General features: G+C 36.0%; 2 protein-coding genes and 1 long non-coding RNA gene across 3 annotated transcripts; all 3 read right to left on the bottom strand.

Annotated features, from left to right (window-relative positions):
- Window positions 1-2,948: 2,948 nt before the first annotated feature.
- LOC103947111 (zinc finger protein GIS3-like) lies at window positions 2,949-3,853 on the bottom strand. Its single transcript, XM_009357968.3, has one exon. It carries the CDS (start codon window positions 3,778-3,780, stop codon window positions 3,076-3,078), a length of 705 nt encoding a protein of 234 aa, XP_009356243.2. The 5' UTR covers window positions 3,781-3,853; the 3' UTR covers window positions 2,949-3,075.
- Window positions 3,854-13,356: 9,503 nt separating this feature from the next.
- Window positions 13,357-14,544, bottom strand: LOC125471891. The gene is made up of 2 exons (XR_007253996.1): window positions 14,454-14,544; window positions 13,357-13,672 (listed from the first exon to the last, which is right to left on the bottom strand). It is a non-coding gene; the product is annotated as an uncharacterized LOC125471891 (long non-coding RNA).
- A 995-nt stretch (window positions 14,545-15,539) lies between these two features.
- LOC103947110 (chaperone protein dnaJ 15-like) lies at window positions 15,540-20,280 on the bottom strand. The gene is made up of 11 exons (XM_009357967.3): window positions 19,910-20,280; window positions 18,905-19,028; window positions 18,507-18,589; window positions 18,324-18,435; window positions 18,143-18,247; window positions 17,917-17,967; window positions 17,178-17,267; window positions 16,939-17,047; window positions 16,687-16,835; window positions 16,549-16,602; window positions 15,540-16,004 (listed from the first exon to the last, which is right to left on the bottom strand). The coding sequence occupies exons 1-11, from the start codon at window positions 20,038-20,040 to the stop codon at window positions 15,765-15,767; spliced, it is 1,248 nt and encodes a 415-aa protein (XP_009356242.2). The 5' UTR covers window positions 20,041-20,280; the 3' UTR covers window positions 15,540-15,764.
- Window positions 20,281-20,584: the final 304 nt, after the last annotated feature.

Raw genomic sequence — 20,584 nt, 5'->3', positions numbered from 1 at the left:
CACCCTATCTTAGCTCCTTTCTTTACTCCTCAAATCATCAAAAATTTCATGCCAAAAACAAACAAACAATAAAAAGGAAAACCCTAAAAGCATCCAATCCAATTAAATCCATCTCTATACTCTAGTAATTTATATATAACTTAAATAATTCTCATGTTCCCTTGTAGAATTCTCTCTCTAGCTAGCTCCCACCCTACTATCAAAACACTACATGACTCATATTTTAAAATGAGTCACTTTTCATTCATGTAAATCATAGTTTAACGATATATGCAAACATAACTCAATGAAAATATGAAAACAAAATTTGTACTTACATCAAACTATAATTAACAAAAATATAAAAATGCCTTTTCCGTTTAAAGGAGGTCGGCAAAGCTTACTTCCTGGATGCCCATAGTTCATGTTATTGGGTGCAAAAGCACCGACGTTGTGTTAAGTTCTAGACTTGAATTTGCACCAAGAAAGGATACCATTTTTGGTAGTGCCACCTACCTTTTGACCGAGCAATGTAAGATTTGTGGAAGAAACCCTATAAAAAACCAACGATGCATATATATTAGATGCTTGCTTGGAATACATTATCTTGTTTTCGTGCTAACACGTATGCTTTAGTTTGTTTTACCCGCAAGAGACTCTCCCAACTTGCTCAGTTTGTAAATTTAAATCAAACCACTTCTCTCTAGAACTCTATTGTTTATTATATTTCTTAATACAGCAGAAACACTCACTCTCACTCTATCTGTGCTGCTTTTTTCTGGTTGGATATCAGGAACCAATTAACCTCCATTAGACCTTAGCTGCTTCCTTGATTAATAAACTAATCGCTTAATAATTACAGGGAACATTGAAAGATTGTAGTGTTTGACTTAAACCCTAGTGTTATATCAGCTTATCCAATCAAACCACTGATTTTCTATCAGTTGTGGGAGATTGGTCTGCATGTGATTGGTCCCCGGCCCACACATCCATCAACACCACCTAGTCAAGAATAAGAGAGGTGAAAAGAAGGCACCAACTATCCATCAATGGGTTAGTTGGAGGTGTTTGAGACTAGAAACTCCTGAAATGATATATGGAATATTGGAATTAATAGCTTGAGTGAATTAAATTGTGTAGTCATTAAGTAAAATACTAAAAACTAAGACTATTTACTGAGTTAGCCAAACGCTGTGTTTGGCTGATGCAATTATCTACCTAATTTATCATGTCTTCAATGAATGATTAAGTATATAAATATAAAGTAATAAGGTTTAATGTTATTGGTGTCTTTTAATTGAAGTGTTGAACCATCGTTCGTTTATCTGTGCTAAAGAGAGGAGGGAGCGTATATAGAGGCTAAAGACATAGCTGATCAAGGAATATATATTGCTTTTTAACTAAAATAGTTACTGAGATTTGTATGACTCCTTACTTTGGTCTTGAGATTTGAAATCAACAGAAATGGTCCATGAGTCTGTCAACCATCAATCATTTTGGTCCCTCCATGAAAAATCTCTAAAAACACATGTAACGTCCTATAGCCAACTTTAGGATGCATTCTAAAATGCTTACACTCCAAGAAATTATAAACATCCACTAACTACTCATTCTTAATTGTCAGTAATTTTATTCACGGAGTTAGATGATTGGCCTAAAATGTACAAGGACAATGCTGCTACAATTTAGTCATGTGTTTGTTCCACAAACAACTAATGAATTTTTGTTTAAAATGTGCGAATTAAGGTGAAGAGGTTGAGTTTTTAGATTGAATTTCTTGTTCGTCATGTCATTCATCATATGCAGAACGTTTGTATCCTGCAAGCCCATGATCTATAGCTAAGAAGAGAGAACGTTAGTATATCTGTGGCGGAACTTCTTTATACAAGTTTTGGCACATGTTTTTGTGGGGTCAATTTTGTAATGTATTTTAACAATCTGAACCGTCTATCTTTTAGAATAGCATTCATAGATCATCCTTATCAAAAATTAGACAAATCTAAAACCATTAAGACATTCATTTGTAAACTTGTAGAGAAGAAAACGAACAAATAATGTTCTAGAAAGAATCCTAAATCCTTAATCAAACGGTCATATGATTTCAGATTTAGGTGATTTTTGGTATACATGCATGATCTTTGAGAGAAGACTTAAAAGATAAACGGTACGAATTGTTGAAATACATTACTAAATGTGTCCTACAAAAAAACGTGTAAAAAAAAAAAGTGGTGTCACGAATCCGTCATGTGTATGTGTGTGTGAGGGGGGGGGGGGTAAAATCTGAAGATAATTAGTGTCAAAATCTATTAATCAACCTTACTATACTTTAATCTCTACTGCTGACTACTACTTGAGTAGTCAACACCAAATGGTTGGCAATGACACGCTCATCTTTTACTTTACATATCAATTAATTAATTAAATTCAATAAATTAACAAAATAAACATTCTAAAGTAGCAATAGAATGTGAACAATTTTTCAACTTAATTTCTTGTTTCAAAAGTCAAGATTATTGCAGATATTGAGATTCTCAACAGGAATCCGATAAATTTCTAAAGTGAGCATTATCATTTGGATTTTGCAAAGAACTTCTACATTTATATGTACTTTCACATTCCTTTTCCATTTCCTTTATATCAAATACACATATGGTGGCCAAGCAACTTAAGACTCAAATTGGGTGTGCATTCAACTCTACGTAGAAGACTCAAGACGCAGAAAGTCTCGACGTCCCATGTTCATCATTCTAACTTGGAAGTGACGTCCCATGTTCATAATTCTAACTTGGAAGTGGGATTTTCGCTTCTTAAAAAAGATATATCAGTAGACCAAGAACTAGACAGAACAAAATGATCTAAATGCAAACGTGAATTCTATTCTACCTACTCATCATAAACCCTAGTGACAAAAGAAGGAATGAAACAGAAAAAGGAAACATGGTAGAAATGATGCTAATGAGCAATGCATATGGCCGTTAAATTACGTCTTAAATTAAACAAATAAATAAAATTTGAAATGTACAAAGATCTCCATTAGCAAAATACACAGTTTTTCCCAGCTGAGTTCACATTACAACAACCGTTTGGTTTGCTGAGTCAAAGGCTGAGATGCAAGTCCAAGCCCAACTCGTCGTCCAAACTGGGCCCACCATCCCCTTTCGTGAACCTACTCAACGACGGCCCGTCCGCTCTCACGTGGGCCCGGCCTTGTTGTAGTACCTGGTGATGAGACGGTCCCATTGACGTCAATGCGGAATCCCCTACACCGCCACCGTAGGAATAACTCCCTGCAGCCCTCCCGTGACTCGCCGCCGCGGGAAACACGCACCCGTGCGACACATGGAACGGGGTGGCCGTGCGAGGGACGTAAACCCACGACGGGTTTGCCGGAGACGCCGCCGGAACCATCAGGGATCCGGCCGGGGAGAGGAGGTGAGGCGGCGGAGTGAAGGCGGAGATGATGGGGTTTCTGGCGTAGGAGACGGCAGCGTTTCGGCTGGCTTGGAGCTGAGCTCGCTTGAGCTGCTGGCGCTCTTTCTTGTGGGCGTTCTGGTGGCCGCCGAGGGCTTGGGAGTTGGCGAATTCTCGGCAGCAGTACTGGCACTCGTATTTACGGTCGCCGGAGGTGGAGAAGGGGGCGGATTCCGGTGAGTCGGAAGGGGTGGTGGCAGTCTTGGTGGAGTCGAGTACGGCGGGTGATTCTACGTCGTCTTCTTGGACATTAAAACCGAAGAGTTTTAAGCGTGTGGTTGTGTTGTTGGTTGGTTTGGGTTGATAGTGAAGCTCTGCAGCCTCAGCCATGTTTCCTTTTAAGAGAGAGGATTGAAGTTATGAGAGAGAGAGAGAGATAGAGAGAGAGGGAGCAGGAAAGGGAAATGAAGGATGCAGGGGAGTTGTTGCATGTGTTGGGGGTATTTATACACAGGATAACAAAAAAGGTTCTTCAATTCAATAAAAAATTAATTAAAAATATATTTCAAGTGCTTAAACGTGTTTTTTTTTTTTTTTTTTGTTGCGTAACCTACCAAGTAGTTCTATATTTAAGTAATCATCACTCTTGGATTTTGAGAGTTTATTTTCTAAACTACTGAATTGCATAAAAAAAATCGAACTCAGAACATCAATCGCAAGTGTGAATGATCATGACCACTCTCCTCAAACAATTTAACAATACATAGTCTATGATAGATAAAGAATTATATTTAACTTGAGTGACAAACCCTTTATTGATGTAATTAGTTGATTAGAATCGCATATGTATAATATATGTGCGTATACTGTGAGAGAGATGGTTGTGGGTTGCGGACATCCCAAGGGAAAGAAAGTGAGGGTTGTGGAAGGGTAACGTGAAGAGACTAATTTTGAAGATAAAATTTATAAATTAAATGATGTATCACTATTAAAAATAAGCACGTTTATCAATGTTTAAATTATAAACTAATTATCAACATTCATATTTTTAAGTTTCTAAAATTTTATCTACAAATTTAATCTCTCTAGTATTAGTCGTTGTGTAAATATAATGTAAGTATGGGAACACGACCCAAGGACACTCTAGGGCCCCAAAGGATTGCACTTGTCTTGCCACTTAATCTACTTCTTTTCAATTCATCCACATCTGTTTCTTCTTTCAATACATGTCAAATTGTAACAATGCCCTTTGGTTGACATGATGCGATTTTAAATTCGAAATTAATTATAATTCAAAATCGATATTTAAACCAAGAATAATGATAAGTAGGCCTGACATTATTAACAAATAATTAAACACGTTAATTAATATTTAAGTAATAATTTAATTATTAATAATAAAATCATATAATTTGCAAACTTTGATTTAAATTATGGGAGTTTTAACGAAAAATTCACCGTACTGTTCAATTTAACGAAAAATCACATTTTTATACTAAAAAGTCAATCCTGATACTATTCACTTTACTCTTTATTTTGTCCTTATCGTTAAAACTCAAAGTTTTCAAGTTATTTTCATTAGTTTTCCTTTAAATTATTGGTCACGTTGTTGAGATATACTATAATGGAGTTAGTGGTTTAAATTATTGATCATGTTGTTGAGACATACATTAATGGGGTTAGTTAGATACAAATTCATGTGTGCCTCAAAGCATCTGTTAGTAAAACGATTGATTTTGTATTTCTACACAACATTACTTGTTACAAATTTCTAAAGACCAATGTGTGAGTTTTGTCATTTGTGACTTGAGGAGAGAATGTGATGCCTAGCTTGGTACATGTTTGGAGTACATATATTTGTATACGAATCAAATTAAAGTCATTTAGTATTATAGTCTATTATTCTTCACTTGTAAGTAAGAGTAAAATGTTTTAGGTTCCATTTTTACCGACGGTAAATGTGAACTATATTATTGCTACTCGATTGTGAACTTAACTCAATTTCCATCCTCTTAGTACCGATAATATCGTTTGTTAAAAATAAAAAAATAAAAAATAAAAATCTAAGCTATTGAGTTTGTCCACTACTGTTTCAACCAGGAAGTGCTTATACTGTTTCAACGAGGAAGTGCTTAATCAACCTCCATCTTAATTTCTTATTGTTATTTGTGGTTATTATAATTTATGCCCAACAAGCTGTGTGATTAACTTGTAATTTCATTTTCTATGAATTGGACCAGTACGATCAAGCTTCACATGAGCCGCTCAATTAGAGGATTATCAGCCACATGGAAAAAAAAATTAGGTTAGAAAAGTCTGGATGCATGTAATTAACTTAGGCAAAGGATCATCGCCAGATCATTTTCTTATAAATTTTAGGAATTCCTTAATCACATTCGTTTATCATACATCGTGCGGTTATAAATCATTTCAAAATTTAAAATTTAAAATTAAATATAAATAGTATCTAACAAAAATTAACCGTACAACATACGATAAACGAATGAGATCACGAAATCTTTAGAATTCTAGGAAAAATGAAAAGGATCGGACGAGAATGATTTTCCATTAACTTAATGCATGGGCCAGCCACTGGCTTTCCTTTCAGTCAGTGATGATGGGGACTTTGGGGAAGATGACCAATCCAATCCAAAGAAAATGTTTCATCAAATAAAGAAACTTTGCCTGGAGAATGCCTTCCTACTCAAAATTCTCTGTTGGGCGACACGTCCTACACGCTATGACAAGTACACTCCTCCTATAAGTCTTACATATTTCTCACAGCAGGACTAGGATTCTCTTCCTATCTCTTTTTATTCCCTTTCATCATCTTTTCTCATATTTTCTATTTTATTTTTATTTTTTTATAAAAAATTAATATAAGATGTTAATGTGGTTTAACCATGATTGTTCAAATAGAAGAGGAAGGAAGGAGAGAGAAAAAAAAGAGGGGGGAGGATTCTACTCTCTTTATTTACGTTCCACTTTTCTCTTAAGAACAATATTCTTCTTATTCTCCTTCCTCTAGGGTAAGGCCATCTCCAACCAAATAATTCAAAGGGCCAGAGGGTCAAAAATAGCCCGAAAACCGTCTCCAATAGAAGGTTAGGCCAAAGAGTTGTGGAATCTTAGAGGGTTCCACAGAATCGGGGAGGGCTAGAGGGCTGGCCAGAAAATAGAGCAATCATGTCGGTTATAACCGACAGGATTGCTTAAAGACTAGTCAGCTAGCCGTTGTATTCAATTTTTTTTTTTTTTTTTTTTTTTGGTTTTTTGGGTCCTTTTTTTTTTTTTTTAATTCTTAAAATTCTAATTTTTTTTTTTTCCTATAAATACCTAAACCATTCATTAAATTTAAGTTCTAATTTTTTTGGTTTTTTGGGCCAGTTATCGTTGTAGTTTTTAAATTTAAGTTGTTATAGTTTTTAAATTTAAATAATAAATTATATTTAGCCCTATGACCCTTTGATCCTCGGTTGGAGACGGTTTTTTTGTGACAGGTTTAAAACGAGCCTTATGGCTCTCGATTGGAGATGGAGGCAAATATGGCCATATACTGTTCATTAAAATATTAATTTCTTAGAGGGCTAAAACGAGACTTCTAGCCAGCCATCGGTTGGAGATGGCCTAAGAGAATTTGACCTACTACAACACGAATTTTATTATAATAGTATTTTAAATCAATTACATATTGTTATAGGTTTTAATTTATACACATTATAATGCATGATAAACTCGAATAACTGCTACGTATTATGACATTTTCATTGCATGATAGTCTTTCTCGCCAAAATGAATTGTATAAATAATACTGTTTTGAAAAAATAATAAGAGTGCTTTGTCAAAAGTGAAACTATCTAATACTGCACAATTTAATGTTAATTTATATGTTAATATTATAAAATATTATGCTAAAAATATAAGGTGACAAAGAAAATTCACGAAAAATTTTAGTTTTGAAAGAATTTTCTTTTAACATTTCTGGACCTTTCCGATTAGGTTTATAAGTAGGAAAAATTTGAAATAAGTCAAATTTTTAGTGACTTTTAATTTTTAAAATATGTATAATTTTTAATTACTTTGAATCCAAATCTATGATCCCTAATGATCCCTTATAAGAATGTAGGAACTAAGTTTTTCACAATTTAAAAACTTAGGTACTTTTGTTATCTCGTACTTTGAGTCTGAGTGGCTCAGATATGCAGTAGGGAACGCAACTCGATGAAGCAACATGAAGCCCATTCCTCTGTTTCCCCTGACCCCAACTGCTCCTTCAACCGTAAGAAGCTTATAAAATTTAAAATCCCAAAACTCGTTACATCCCCTCTCTCTCTCTCTAACAATGAAAATTGAGTTTCCAATTTTACCCTCGCCTCATTGTCTTTCTAGCTGGCTCCGAGGTGCTCAATCTCAGGGGCCGACATCACCCACCAATGCTTTTTTTTTTTTTTTTTTTATACAAAAACTAACAAAAAATTAAAAAAAACTTAAGTTTTAATGAGAAAATGATAAATAAAGTTATAATAAATAGTATTAGAAAAATATAAAAATACTATTTCTTGTTAAAAATAAACAGTATCAGAAATATTTTATTAAAACTCAATTTTTATTTCCATTTTTTCCCTCTGAAAAGTCAAACCTTTCATGCATGCAAATGTGCAAAATGCAAAGCTTCCATGGTTTTTGGCACTAGTGTTGGTCCCACGTCAAGAGATGGATTCAACTGAGATCTCCTACCGTAGGTTTGCCTCTACTCACTTCGCATGGCCCACGTGTCGCCATCTACTTAGCTTCCGTATCTAAACCCTAAGATACGCATGTTTCACTGCATAAGTTTTTCCCACGGTCGAAGGCGACGGTAATGATGGCAGTATCGTGAATAAAGGACACACGGGAAGCCCTTGTATAACTCGAGCTAGGGTTACAGAGTTGGGTTCAGGTGTGCTTACAACTTATATTTGGGCCCCACGGACTCCACCATTACGTGTTGATGATCGGTAGTGGTTTGGGATGTTTGCGTGATTGACGTTTGAAATCCATATAAATTAATCAAATGAATAATTAATGAATGTGATTTACTTTTTCTTTGCGAGAGATCTCTGCGAATCTTACTAACTACGAGAGAAAATCAAGAGAGACAAGAAGTTGGCTTTCGTAATCTCCCACTTCAAGAGCATAAAGTTTGCTTAATGTGGGATTAATATATATTATTTTCGAAAGCAGCCCCTGAACCCTAACCCTAATAAGTCTTCGTCACAACTCCAAACCTGACCCACCTTGTCTCCTCTTTCTCTTCTTTCCTATTTCCTTAGTCAAGTTTTCCCATACAAGAAATCGGATCCCCATCATCATCTGGATCACCTTCCGAGTGAAAGCTTGCATTCTTTTTCGACCGTTAGATTTCACAATTAATCATGTGTGTTTTTGTTTTGTGGTCTGGATAATCATGATTACTTATACTAACCACAAAACAAGAGGCGGTTTCTTTGATCCATTACAAAGCTTAAGTATGACCTAGATATGCAATATTTAGGTAAACAAAAGTCAATCACTCCATCATGAATGGTTGATCGATGTATATTTAATTTATTCACCCTTTAGGCAAATATTTAGACTTCATTTTGTTTATAGGGAGGATGTTACTTTTACGGATTATTCTTGTAAAAAATTTCAAACAATTCAATTATCATCATGATTATTGTAATGTTCATCCTATTTGTTTGATCACAGTTAATAACTAGATAGTGTTTTTATTAATCAAATAATATTTTTCAATTATTTAGTTTTCTAATAATTATAGAGTAAGAAAAAGATATAGAGGGTTTAATTATTGAATAATTTGAATAATGGCCCCACAAGCAACCCATTTCGTTTGCCAAGGGTCGAGATGATTCCTTCACCAAAGGGCATGTCAATTTATACAAGCAGGTTGGAGATGATAGTTGAGACTTGTGATGGCCCATTCCTGTATGGTTTATGTGGGTCCATAATGCTGAAATCTCTAACATGAAACATAGATAGAAGAGTATATTGGGAGGGGGGGTCTGAATTATTAAACTAATGCACATCGATTTAGGACTTGGGATTAGGAATATCTCTGCACTAATTAGTTTGAAATGATGGATTTCTACTGATTAAACCTAACAACCTTTTTCGCTTTATTAATTGGATCCAATGATTTTGTGACCTTTGGGTCGTTCTCACTCATCTGTCACTTTGAGTCTCGAGTCACACTTGAAGGGAAGGTTAGCAAAACCAGGCCAACCAGCTACGGTTCTCACGATATGGGGCTCACCTTGTACGTCCCGAAGCGATCTTCTCATGTACGTGCATATCTTTACGGATGAAGATTTTTTTTCGAATTTCCTTTGAAAAGATTCTTACGATTTTCATCGTTTAACCGTTTATTATACATCATGTGATCAATTTTCGTCAGATATTATCTATATTTAATTTTAAATAAAAAATAAAATAGTTTCTGATCGCACAATGTACGATAAATAGTTAAGATGTGAGGATCCCTACAATTTAAATTCAGATGGGATACAAGTCCTATGTTTACTACGAAGTTGAAGAGTTCATTTCATATAGCTAGTTAGGGTGTGTAGGCTTCACCTTGTAACTTTGCAAGTGAACTGTCTTTCTATCCAAAAGAACTTTTCTATTTCTTTTTCTTAATGCTTACTCGGAGACAGGATTTAGACTCTTTTTTTATGAGAATTGAATCCAAAATAAAAGGAAAAGAAAAGCTCATTTTCTTGAATAAAGCTCATTTTATGTTCCTTTGAAAAAGAAAAAAAAATACCAAAGCATTTGGACATAAAAAAGTTCAAACATGGGTCAAACTCAAACATGCTGCATAAGAGGGAGATCGAACGGTGGCTTAATTGGAAGCTAAAATATAATGTAATGTTGTAGGACGGGTGACATAGGCACAAGGGTTTCTCCACTGATGGAGGGTTAGGCATGTGAAGTTGCATCTAAGTGGTTGATCAAACTCTGGTTAGGGCCCGCGCACATTAGGGCACGTTTGGGACCACCTCAATTTCCAAGTTTTGTGACATTGGACCTACAAGGAGCAACTCTCACTTTCTCAAAGAAGAAGAGTTTTAAGTTAATAAGTAGTCGGGGTGGTGAGAGGATTGTCCAATCACTAATGTTGATTAATTAACAACTGTCTACTTAACAATGGGTTTCTTCATGTTCTTGATGTTGGAATGGTTTCCACCATCTAAATATAAAACAGATTTTAGGGCCTTAATCATGCTTTTTTGCTTTGTTGTTGATTGAAGTGATGCCAATATTATCGTTTTAAGATTGCCTAAATCTCGAGCATGGCCCCCGCCAAGTTGTACAAAAAGAAAATCAAACCAATGAGAAAACAACGTCCATTAAATAAACAAGAGAGATTATTATTTAAGACATGATCCCATATCATGTTAAAACTCCATTAACTTCTAATCACCTTTAATTGTTTCTTTTTTGCAACCATTACTTTTGGAAGGATCCAAAAAGGATAAAAGGATAACCCAATGTGACTTAGTTTTCAAGTTGGAAATCCCTTTTAGGGATATGTTTAGGGCTTTTTTAATTAGGGAAAATTCCAAACAATATGGGTGACTTAATGAAACTCTTCATGTATTCCAAGTGACACTGCCTACTTCTTTTTTAATAGAAAAAGGGTGAAGGTTGGGTGGAGTTAGCTTTAAGTCATGTGAAGTGACTCTCTCTCTCTCTCTCTCTCTCTAGATTATTTAACTAATACATACAATTATTAACTAATCCAACTTAATTAGAGCTAAACCCTAGATATTACAGTCTAGAATGTTTTATATGTTAAAAATAATTGGGAGAATTGCTACATGAAGTCCATCAAACTTTAGGGTTTTAAAAATACATTAATTGGAAGTCCGTGAAGTGGGTTTGGAGAAGAGGGACTTTGGTCAATAAACGAGACAAAATCAATGTGGTTTGTTTGCTAAATAAAGTGAGAGAGAGGGGGAGAGAGAGAGAGCGACATAGACGGCTACACTAAAAACACACCCAAATAACATATAACCCAAACAACATATGTAGCTGGGAGGCACCTGCACATGACATGACAAAAAACACATCTGAAAATTCTCCATTAGATTCTGCTGAATCACTTCTCACAACCTAGTTCCACAAGTTCAATGTCCCGAGGAAATCTTCAGTTGCGGAGGGCTAAACGTAGTCTTTGGTTGTTTTAGCTCTCTAAAATTTAATATCTTCAAGACAAACTTGGACTAAATTTTTCAATCTCCAACCGTGCATGACTATATTTTATTCCCTTTCATATTTTATTACTTTTTGGTGCCAAACTTAGTCTGTCATGGGACTACATGTTGCTTATCCTGGGCCAACTTAGACTGATTCTTTTAGCTCAATTCCAATTTAGCCCTTTAGTTGTAGACTAATTTTGTCAATTTAAGAGCTAAATGTGGCTTATAGCCCTTGACTAAAGATGGTCTTAGCATTCTAACAAGTCTACCCACGTTGTCAATATGACCACTATATTTTCCTCAAATTTTTTATTGTAACCTAATTTTTGATATTCAATAGTAGGACGATTCTCACATCGAATACAAATGTCTACTCAAGATCGAGTGAAATGAAAATACATAAAAATTTATATTTTTGTATTTAAGTGTTCAACGAACGACTTGAAACCAGACATGGGTGTTAATCACATGTAGTAAAACAAGGAGACAACTATTCAGAACCTATTGTACCGAACATGGGAACGAATCTAGCATAAAGGGGTGTGTGTGTGTACAAAGAACCCATAATCTTTATCGGCATGTGGGACTTGGTCTTAGAAAATGGGTTTAAGCATTTAGTAATCTACATTGTACATATGATGCGTTGTTTAAAATTAAAACAAGAACACTGAGTCAGATAAACAATCCCATGAATTCTGCAGGAATCTGTCTCTCATAGCTCTCTTTAAAAACAAGATCCACGTGGATGCATCTGTCTGAAGTTCTACACCGTAGAATTGAAAGCATAGGTCAAGACAAACTTTTGGCTTGATTAAGAATTGAGTTTGAAAGTATCCTTGGTTTGTTAATTAGGTTTGCATGAGGTGGCTGGTTTTTGGCCACCAGCAGATAACCTAAGACTCTGCTTACTAATGTTAGTGGTCCCTAATTTTAAGGAAAGATTTACGTTTTCCATGGTTGTTTAAACTTTAAACCAATCTTTTGGTTAATTAATTGAAGTAATTATATATTAACAAGTGTCAAGTGTTATTGACAAGACTCTGCAACTACATGCAACAAGGAACTGTGCCGGAAGGGGCCTTGGATTCAGAATCTCCGTGGGCCCTTTGCTAGTGTGTTATTTGAGAGAAATTTTGGTAAAACACTTGATTACGTCAGTTTTTACACTTGACGGACCATCGTGACGCCGGATAATCTCATACTAACGTGAGAGAGGATCCTCACTAGATTCTCTTTGTGAGAATCTCAGGAATCCTCCAATCATATCCGTTCATCGTATACCGTGTAGTTAGAAATTATTGTAAATTTTTTTATTTAAAATTGAATATAAACAGTATTTAACGAAAACTGACCGCATGATGTATGATGAAAGGATGTGATTGGAGGATCCTTGGGATCCTCCCAAAGAGGATCTGACAAATCAGATCCTCTCTTATACTTACGTAAGAAGTGCCTTACAGATAATGTGACTAAATATCCTTTCACATGCCATGCTAGGGGTGAACACAGTTCGGTTTGGTACGGTTTTGAGTGAAACCAAAAACCAAAACTGCAAGTTTTTGCGGTTTGATTCGGTGCGGTTTTGAGATTAAAATCGAAATGAAACCAAACCATTTGGTTCGGTTCGGTTTGATTTTAAACGGTTATGGTGCGGTTTCATTTTTTTAAAAACCTCAAAAAAAAGAGTTTTAGATTGTCCTAAGCAACCTGTGGTCACCTCAAATCCTTGTAATAGTTGGAGATATTCTCATTTCATTTTCCCTTTATATACACTTCAATTCTCTTTTATGAGCAACATTTAATGTTCGTTTTTCATTTTGCATGTCATAAGGCATGAAGTAGCTGAATCCACAGGACTGGGCTATCCCCGGCCCTTGAGAAAGAAATAGATGGCTCTTCTGCAGCTTGTCTGATGATAGTGTCAAGGGAATCATTTTCGTCCTATGATTTCATAGCATACAGAGAGTTTGAGGTCGTAGATTTAGCAATTGACGTCCATACGCACACAAACTTCAAATCCACCAGAGTACCGGGTGTCTCTGTACAAAATATAGGACAAATAAAAACAACGTAAACATCTAATGACTAAGTGACATTCAATTTAACTGGATTAAGGCATGAATATGCCGCATCTAAAGTGGATGCAGCAAATGAAAGCAAGCTCAGGGCACAAAAGCATCCTATTTCATCGACATTACAGCTAAACAGATTTATTTCCAAACAAGTTAACGTGTCTAATAAGTCTGACAATGTGCGCTTATCAGGAAATATAAATTACAACATCAATGGATATCGTTGTTTACAGAACATAGTAATTCTCGACCATATTATCAAAGAAGCCACAATTATATTACAGGATGCAAAAAAGAATTAGAACTTCCAGCTAACAAAAGAATTCGAATAATTTAATTATTTCACCACATAAACAACCACCTAAAGATCCATATTAAACAACGAAGAATAGCATGAAATCTGAAGAAAAATCTACCATAAAAGATAGGAAGTAACAAAATCATCAAACGAACCATTTATCCATATACCTCGTTATAGAAACATAATCATACTACAAAATCGAAATAAAATCAAGAGTAGGTGAATGAACATATGAGGGGAGATTGAAACCAATGCTAAAAAGGATAGGAAACTTCAATAAATTTCACAGAATCGGCATGCCGGAACTCAAAATCATAAACATGCAAAATCAAATCCCAATCCCCTTTTGATTCAAAACCCAACCCTAAATTTAACCCTAAAATCAATCTCAATTCTCAAATATATAAGTAAATTCAACTAAAACAAATTATAAATCATAGTTCTTACCATATTAGCATCTTGAACTCTAGAGGCTAGGAGTTGGTATGAAGCGGAGACCGAGAGAGAGAGAGAGTTAGATCTTAGATGAATAAAGTTGAGCAGTACATACTAGAAGAAAGAAAAGATAGAGATTATGTGGTCATGTTATGATGTGGTTGAGTCCATACTAAATGTATGGACTCAAAGAAATAACCAGTTAGAATTTAACATTTAATATATTTATGCGGTTTCGGTTTCAGTGCGGCTTCAGATGGCCAAAACTGAAACTGAAACCGAAACCAAATCGTTTTTCCTTCATTTGGTTCGGTTTCAAACCAATATCGTTTTGAAATCGCAAAACCAAATCATTCGGTGCGGTTCAATTTAATTCGTGTTTCGGTTTTGATTTTCGTGTTCAAGTGCCCATCCCAACCTGAGATAGATAATCTCTACTATATACAATTTTTATGGAAAACAAATTATTAAACGCAATTTTTATTAAATTTTTCCTTCCCATTGTGGGTATTCTAATAGAGGGCCCAAATTCTTCCTCGCAACTCATACAGCCCATATGGACCACTACTTCCTCGACGCCGTTCTCCAAATCTCAATGGGCTTGCAATATGCACTGGAAATATTTTTACCTATCATCATATGTTTCCGGAGATGGAGATCTGGATTCCCATCATCATAAGCGAGACTTGCACTAGTAGAACAATGAAAGCAATAGTGGCACTCCCATACTTTGATGGCCTGTCTACGCCTGGTTCTCCCTTTTCTCTTGATTTGCTCGAAAAATGACATCGAATGCTCAATTCTCCATTGAGAGAATTAACCCCAGAAGGACGAATATTGTGGTGTTGAAAATTTCAATTTATGATTGTATTTGTTTGTACACAAAACATGTTATGATTGAAATGAGAGAGTTCATGTGTCATGAATTAAGATATAATATTAATAAATAGATTGACGTGTATAAAATAAGAGAATTGGTACTAATACTACGTGATGGTATGCCAGTTACATTGAAAAATATCAGATGAGACGAGCAAAACCGAAAATCTGTGGCATCAGAACTATGTTTGAAATGAAATGGTGCATAAACATGGATAATTCACGAGAAACTCGAACATTATGATATTTATACAGATGCATTTTCTAACTGGCACGTTTTACAGAAGCAAAATTACAACATATGACACCAAGAACAACAACGGGGCAACCTATGAGAGAAAAGACAATACAAGACAAGCCTCTATGCAACCGAACGGCGCAAGCATTAGCACGAATGGATATTGAAACATCTCAAATAATAAAAAATAATCCACAGACAGATTCTCAACCAAGTTTTTTATCTGATCCTTTGAGGTTAAGATTGAACCATTTCTTTTTACCCGACTTATCCTTCCCGTCAGAACCTCCGTCTTCCATTGGGCTCTCCGCATTTGAATCCTCGCCAGAATTTTTGCTAGTGCTACCGTTAGTCGTACCACTACCACCACCCACGATAATATTGTTTGGCTTGGTGATGGTGAAAGAAGAATGGATACTGTCTCTCTGTTTCAGCAGCTCATCTACCTGATTAAGCAGAATGATAAGATCCAATCAGAAAATAAATACGGAAGGGAGGGATACTTTAGATATGAGATGAGAGCGACAAAGTCTTCCATTGATTAAAACAAATAGGGGTGAACTTTAGACCTAGAGACTAAGTCCCTCAAATTCTATTAAAACCAGATCAGCTAGTGAGGATTGGGTAAACCAGACCGGCTGGGAGGGCGAACTTTACTAGCCAACCACATCAGATCACGGAGTCTGAAAGTACTCGACAGATTGTGCTGATGAGGGGAAGGCTGCTACGAATTATTCTAAAAGTAATGCTTTACTCATATTGATATCTGGGATACCGCTTAGACACTACCATCAAACTTCATTGTGGTTTTTTTCTTTTAACTGATACCCAAAACCTGGCCTAGAATCTTGACTCGGTAAAGAAAATAAGCATAAAAGAAGTTCACGCGTACTACTTAGAATTTCACGTTAATAATGAGTATGTTTGTGCGTGCATCCATGCTTAGCAGTGTGTTACAAATGATGAGAACTATGCACGACCAAAACTTACAGATTGCTTTTCTTGGGTGTATCTGTTGGTCACTTCTTGAAAGCGTTGCAGTGCCTACATAACATTGCAGAAAACTTTTAAAGACAAACATGATCAATTCCTATTAAAAGCCACAGCCAGGAAAATCCAGATCAATACCTTCCTGTACTCTGTCTCAAATTGACGAAGTTCATTTCTCTTTCTCAAAATCTGAACCTCAATCTCTTTAAGCTTCTCCGTCGTATCCTCGTAAGACCTTACACAAAGTGCCTCAATCGTATAGGTAGCAGTCTTAAAAAAATTGTCTCCTGAAGAAATGTAAGTGGAGGTTAAACAACAGGATGACCAATGATTTATGACGGAGTTAACCCCAGAAAGCAAAAGAATAAGGGACCAAATCAAAGTTCAGACCATAAACAGCAAATATATGGGTGCCAGCTTTTAGTTGTGAGACCTCACAGGGTTGAAGACCTTCCAACCTCTTAAAAAAAGCAGCTTCAGGGTCCTTTGCCATAGCCAACTGCACCATTACAAACATACAACACCATTTTGAGCCATAAATAGAAATCTACTAAATAACCACTTCTCAGGCCCATACAGAAACTGCAGGGAACAAATTCTAAGAGGAGACAAATCAATGTCCTGCATACCGCATTCAAAGTGGAATCCATTCTGTATACTTGAAAATGCAGAAAATACATCCCTGCAGATGTTATTTTGCCTGTCTTCTCACTATCTTCCTGCACAGAGAAGCAATAACTTCATATTTACAATATCCACGTGCAAGTGCCACGAGTTAGAACATGGCTGGTATTGACAAAACAAATACATAGTAATTAATACTAATCCAGTCATGAAAGGAAAAGAAACGATGATATAATATTGAATTGTGACTTGCTATAACAAAGCAAATTAGAACACACAAAAATTGAAATAGCTTATAAATTAGACGTGAAATCAACAGACTGGTCTGGATAAAATGCAAAGAAGAATAATGCAGAGTGACACTTTATCGATATTATCTATCTTAGAAAAAGAGAGTGATGGTGTATTATTCCAAAGTTTCTCTTTTCTCGTAAGTTTTCTTAAAAGGCTTTACGTACTTGAACATACATTGCTTCAGTCAAACATGGGGAGAATGTTCATGACAAGACCATCATCTGGTTAAAATTACTGTTCATAACAGGTTCAAAGGAGGTTTGGTGATCACTAGATTCGCTCAAGTTGTGTGTGCAGGTGTATTGTCGGCACACTATAGAGCAGACAAGTAGAAGCCAACCGTTGATGTTTAAATCTAAAATGATTTCACGCAATTTACTCCAGCGGAGTTCAAACATGATTATCAATAAGAAATGAGATGGAGAAGCATCGGAGAATAATATGAAGTACCTGTAAGGCTAAACCATAACCGCCATTGGCATCTTGCTCAAAATAAAGTAACTGCACATCACAATGGTTTGATTGAAATGTAAGTATTGTCCGAGTAATATTAACAAAGCAGATAAATTGAGTGCATAAAACACAAAGATAGATGCTTCAGGTACATCATCATCAACAGGATGCAGAAAAGGACCTAATTCAGTAAAATAAATAAATATATATTATATATATGCACCTTAAATTTGCTTTGTGCAGTTGAAGTAACTCTAACTACAATCCCAGATTCAGCTTGTTGCTCATTGATTGTTACACTAAAAAAGTGAGCACACTGTTTCTCCACCTGCAGCAAACCACAAAATGTGTAAAAGATGCGCCAAATCCACTATTGTTTCATAGTGATACGAAAGAAACAGCACCTTTCCACTAACTGAAGTTCCAATCGGGAGAGGTTTGACTGTAACTGTACCATTAAGAGCTTCTTCAAGTACATTGGCGGAAATTGTCGTCTTGATAGGAACACCCAACTTGCTATAAACAAATAAAATGAATATCAAAGGACAATGAATAGAAACCCACACATATATCTAACAATGTATTACCTGAACAAAGCAGCAAACATTGTATTGACAGTCCCCAGGTTTGACAGGTCAATTTCCATGTCCATGGCATCAGCATCAAGAGCCTGAAACAAATTTAGAACTGATAAGAACAGATCTATTGCAACATTATTAAGACATTAGAAAGTGGCATAAATTCCAAAGAGGTCTATATTTTCAAAGAACAGCGGAACATAAATAATTAAAATTGAAACTCCATGTAGACAAATGAAATGTAATTTACAACGATCAAATATGAATAGAAGTATTGACTGACGCAATCCTTAAAATTACAGTAGACACAAACAAATGGAATCAAGCATCTACTCAGCAGTACATATGTTTATTGTGGGTTTGGGGAGAGAGATGGTATAGAATAGTGAGCTAAATTAGAAAAGCACCTCAAACCCTGCATTGTCGTACTGCCTTCTCTTCTCTGGATCGGACAAGATGCTATACGAAAATGCAACCTCCTTGAAATGTTCTGAAGCTTCAGGATTGTTGGTATTCTTGTCTGGATGATACCTTTTCATAATTTGGTTCAAAACAAGATTGTACGTGAAATATGTCTCACAATAGCATTCTAGTTATTAACATCACACTGAATGAACACTCATGTGTACTTTCATCACATTACAATGACCATACACAATAAAAATACGTGAAACAAGAAAAACAAGGAAATATTGCGCAGAATCATTGTTGTATTCATGAAATGGGGTTGTTATAAATCTATCAAAGGGAAAGTGGAAGATTTATGAGTGAGAGAGAGCGGGAAGGGAGCATTTGGGCACCAAGTAACAATCAAAAATGCTGATACCAAAATTCACTTGGCATTCAAGATTGTTCATCATCTTTGAGGCGTTGACATAGACTTACACACATGCATGGGGCACTATACAGAAATTACAGCATGGACATACCGATTCTTTCTGCATAAAGTACACATTTCTAAATAATTCTAGTTCCATTTTTGATCTGTCAAGAAAATACAGCATGGACATACCGATTCTTTCTGCATTAAGTATATATTTCTAAATAATTCTAGTTCCATTTTTAACCAGTAGATACTGACAGATCCCGCAGAATGGATTGAAAACACGGTAAGGCAGCTCAATTCCCACTTGTTACTGGAAAAAATAAAAGGTCTCTACGATATACACATTATTAAAACAGCCACAATGGCGAAGATCAACTCCAAGCACGATGGCTGCACAGGACTATATACCACATTTTCGGCATATGTTCGAAGGCTCGGGTTTGAATATATGTCACTCTTGCCCATAATCTCGATCGTAATAATAATATCCTAATTCCTCACTGAGCTGAAACCAAACACTAAACCTACAATAATCATGAATAAAACAGAATATTTGAATTAAACAAACCAAGGGAATTGAACTCACTTGAGAGCAAGCTTTCTGTAAGCGGTTTTAATCTCCTGATCAGTCGAATCCCTCGAAACGCTCAGCACCTCATAGGGGTCCCGCCGTATGGCTGCCGCCGACGTCCCTTCCAATTTCGAATTCGTCCCCATCTCTCTCTCTCTCTCTCCCCCTTTTCTTCTCTCTCTAAAGAAAATTCGACTTTACAATCTGGAAATTAGAGCAATCTCCTCCGAAGCAGCTGAGTTGGTCTAATCATGAAAGAACCGGATTGAAAAAACAATGATAAAATTGCAACTTTTGGTCGCCGAAGCGCGCAATTCAAAGTGGTATTGGATCGCTCTCTCCTTTTCTGATCTCGGGGAATGAAGAGGGGATGAGAATTCTATGGCGAACAGGTCAGGGGATTGGAAAATAGGTTTTTGATCTAATCCAAACGAGGCAGAAAGAAAATATTAAATTAGGGTTTTGTACCATTTTCCTGTGAGAGAGAGAAGGGGAGAGCTTGAGGGAGATGGACAGGAGACCCAAAGCCAACTCACTTGCCTCTTCCTTCCCTTGCAGTTTCCCCTTCTACTTTTTTTTTCGTTAAAATAACGGACTCTCAGAGCAACTCCACCGGGGTGGATTGCTCGGGGGACAGGCCAGAGAAAAGGGCCCGAGGCCCTGTGGATCGGTTCCAGCGTGAAGGAGCCC

The sequence above is a fragment of a genome, unplaced genomic scaffold (assembly GCF_019419815.1).
Source record: "Pyrus x bretschneideri cultivar Hongxiangsu unplaced genomic scaffold, Pyrus_bretschneideri_v1 Contig63, whole genome shotgun sequence".
NCBI classification, from domain to species: domain Eukaryota; kingdom Viridiplantae; phylum Streptophyta; class Magnoliopsida; order Rosales; family Rosaceae; genus Pyrus; species Pyrus x bretschneideri.
Note: the sequence above shows the minus strand (reverse complement) of the source record. Positions and strands in the feature narration are given on the sequence as shown.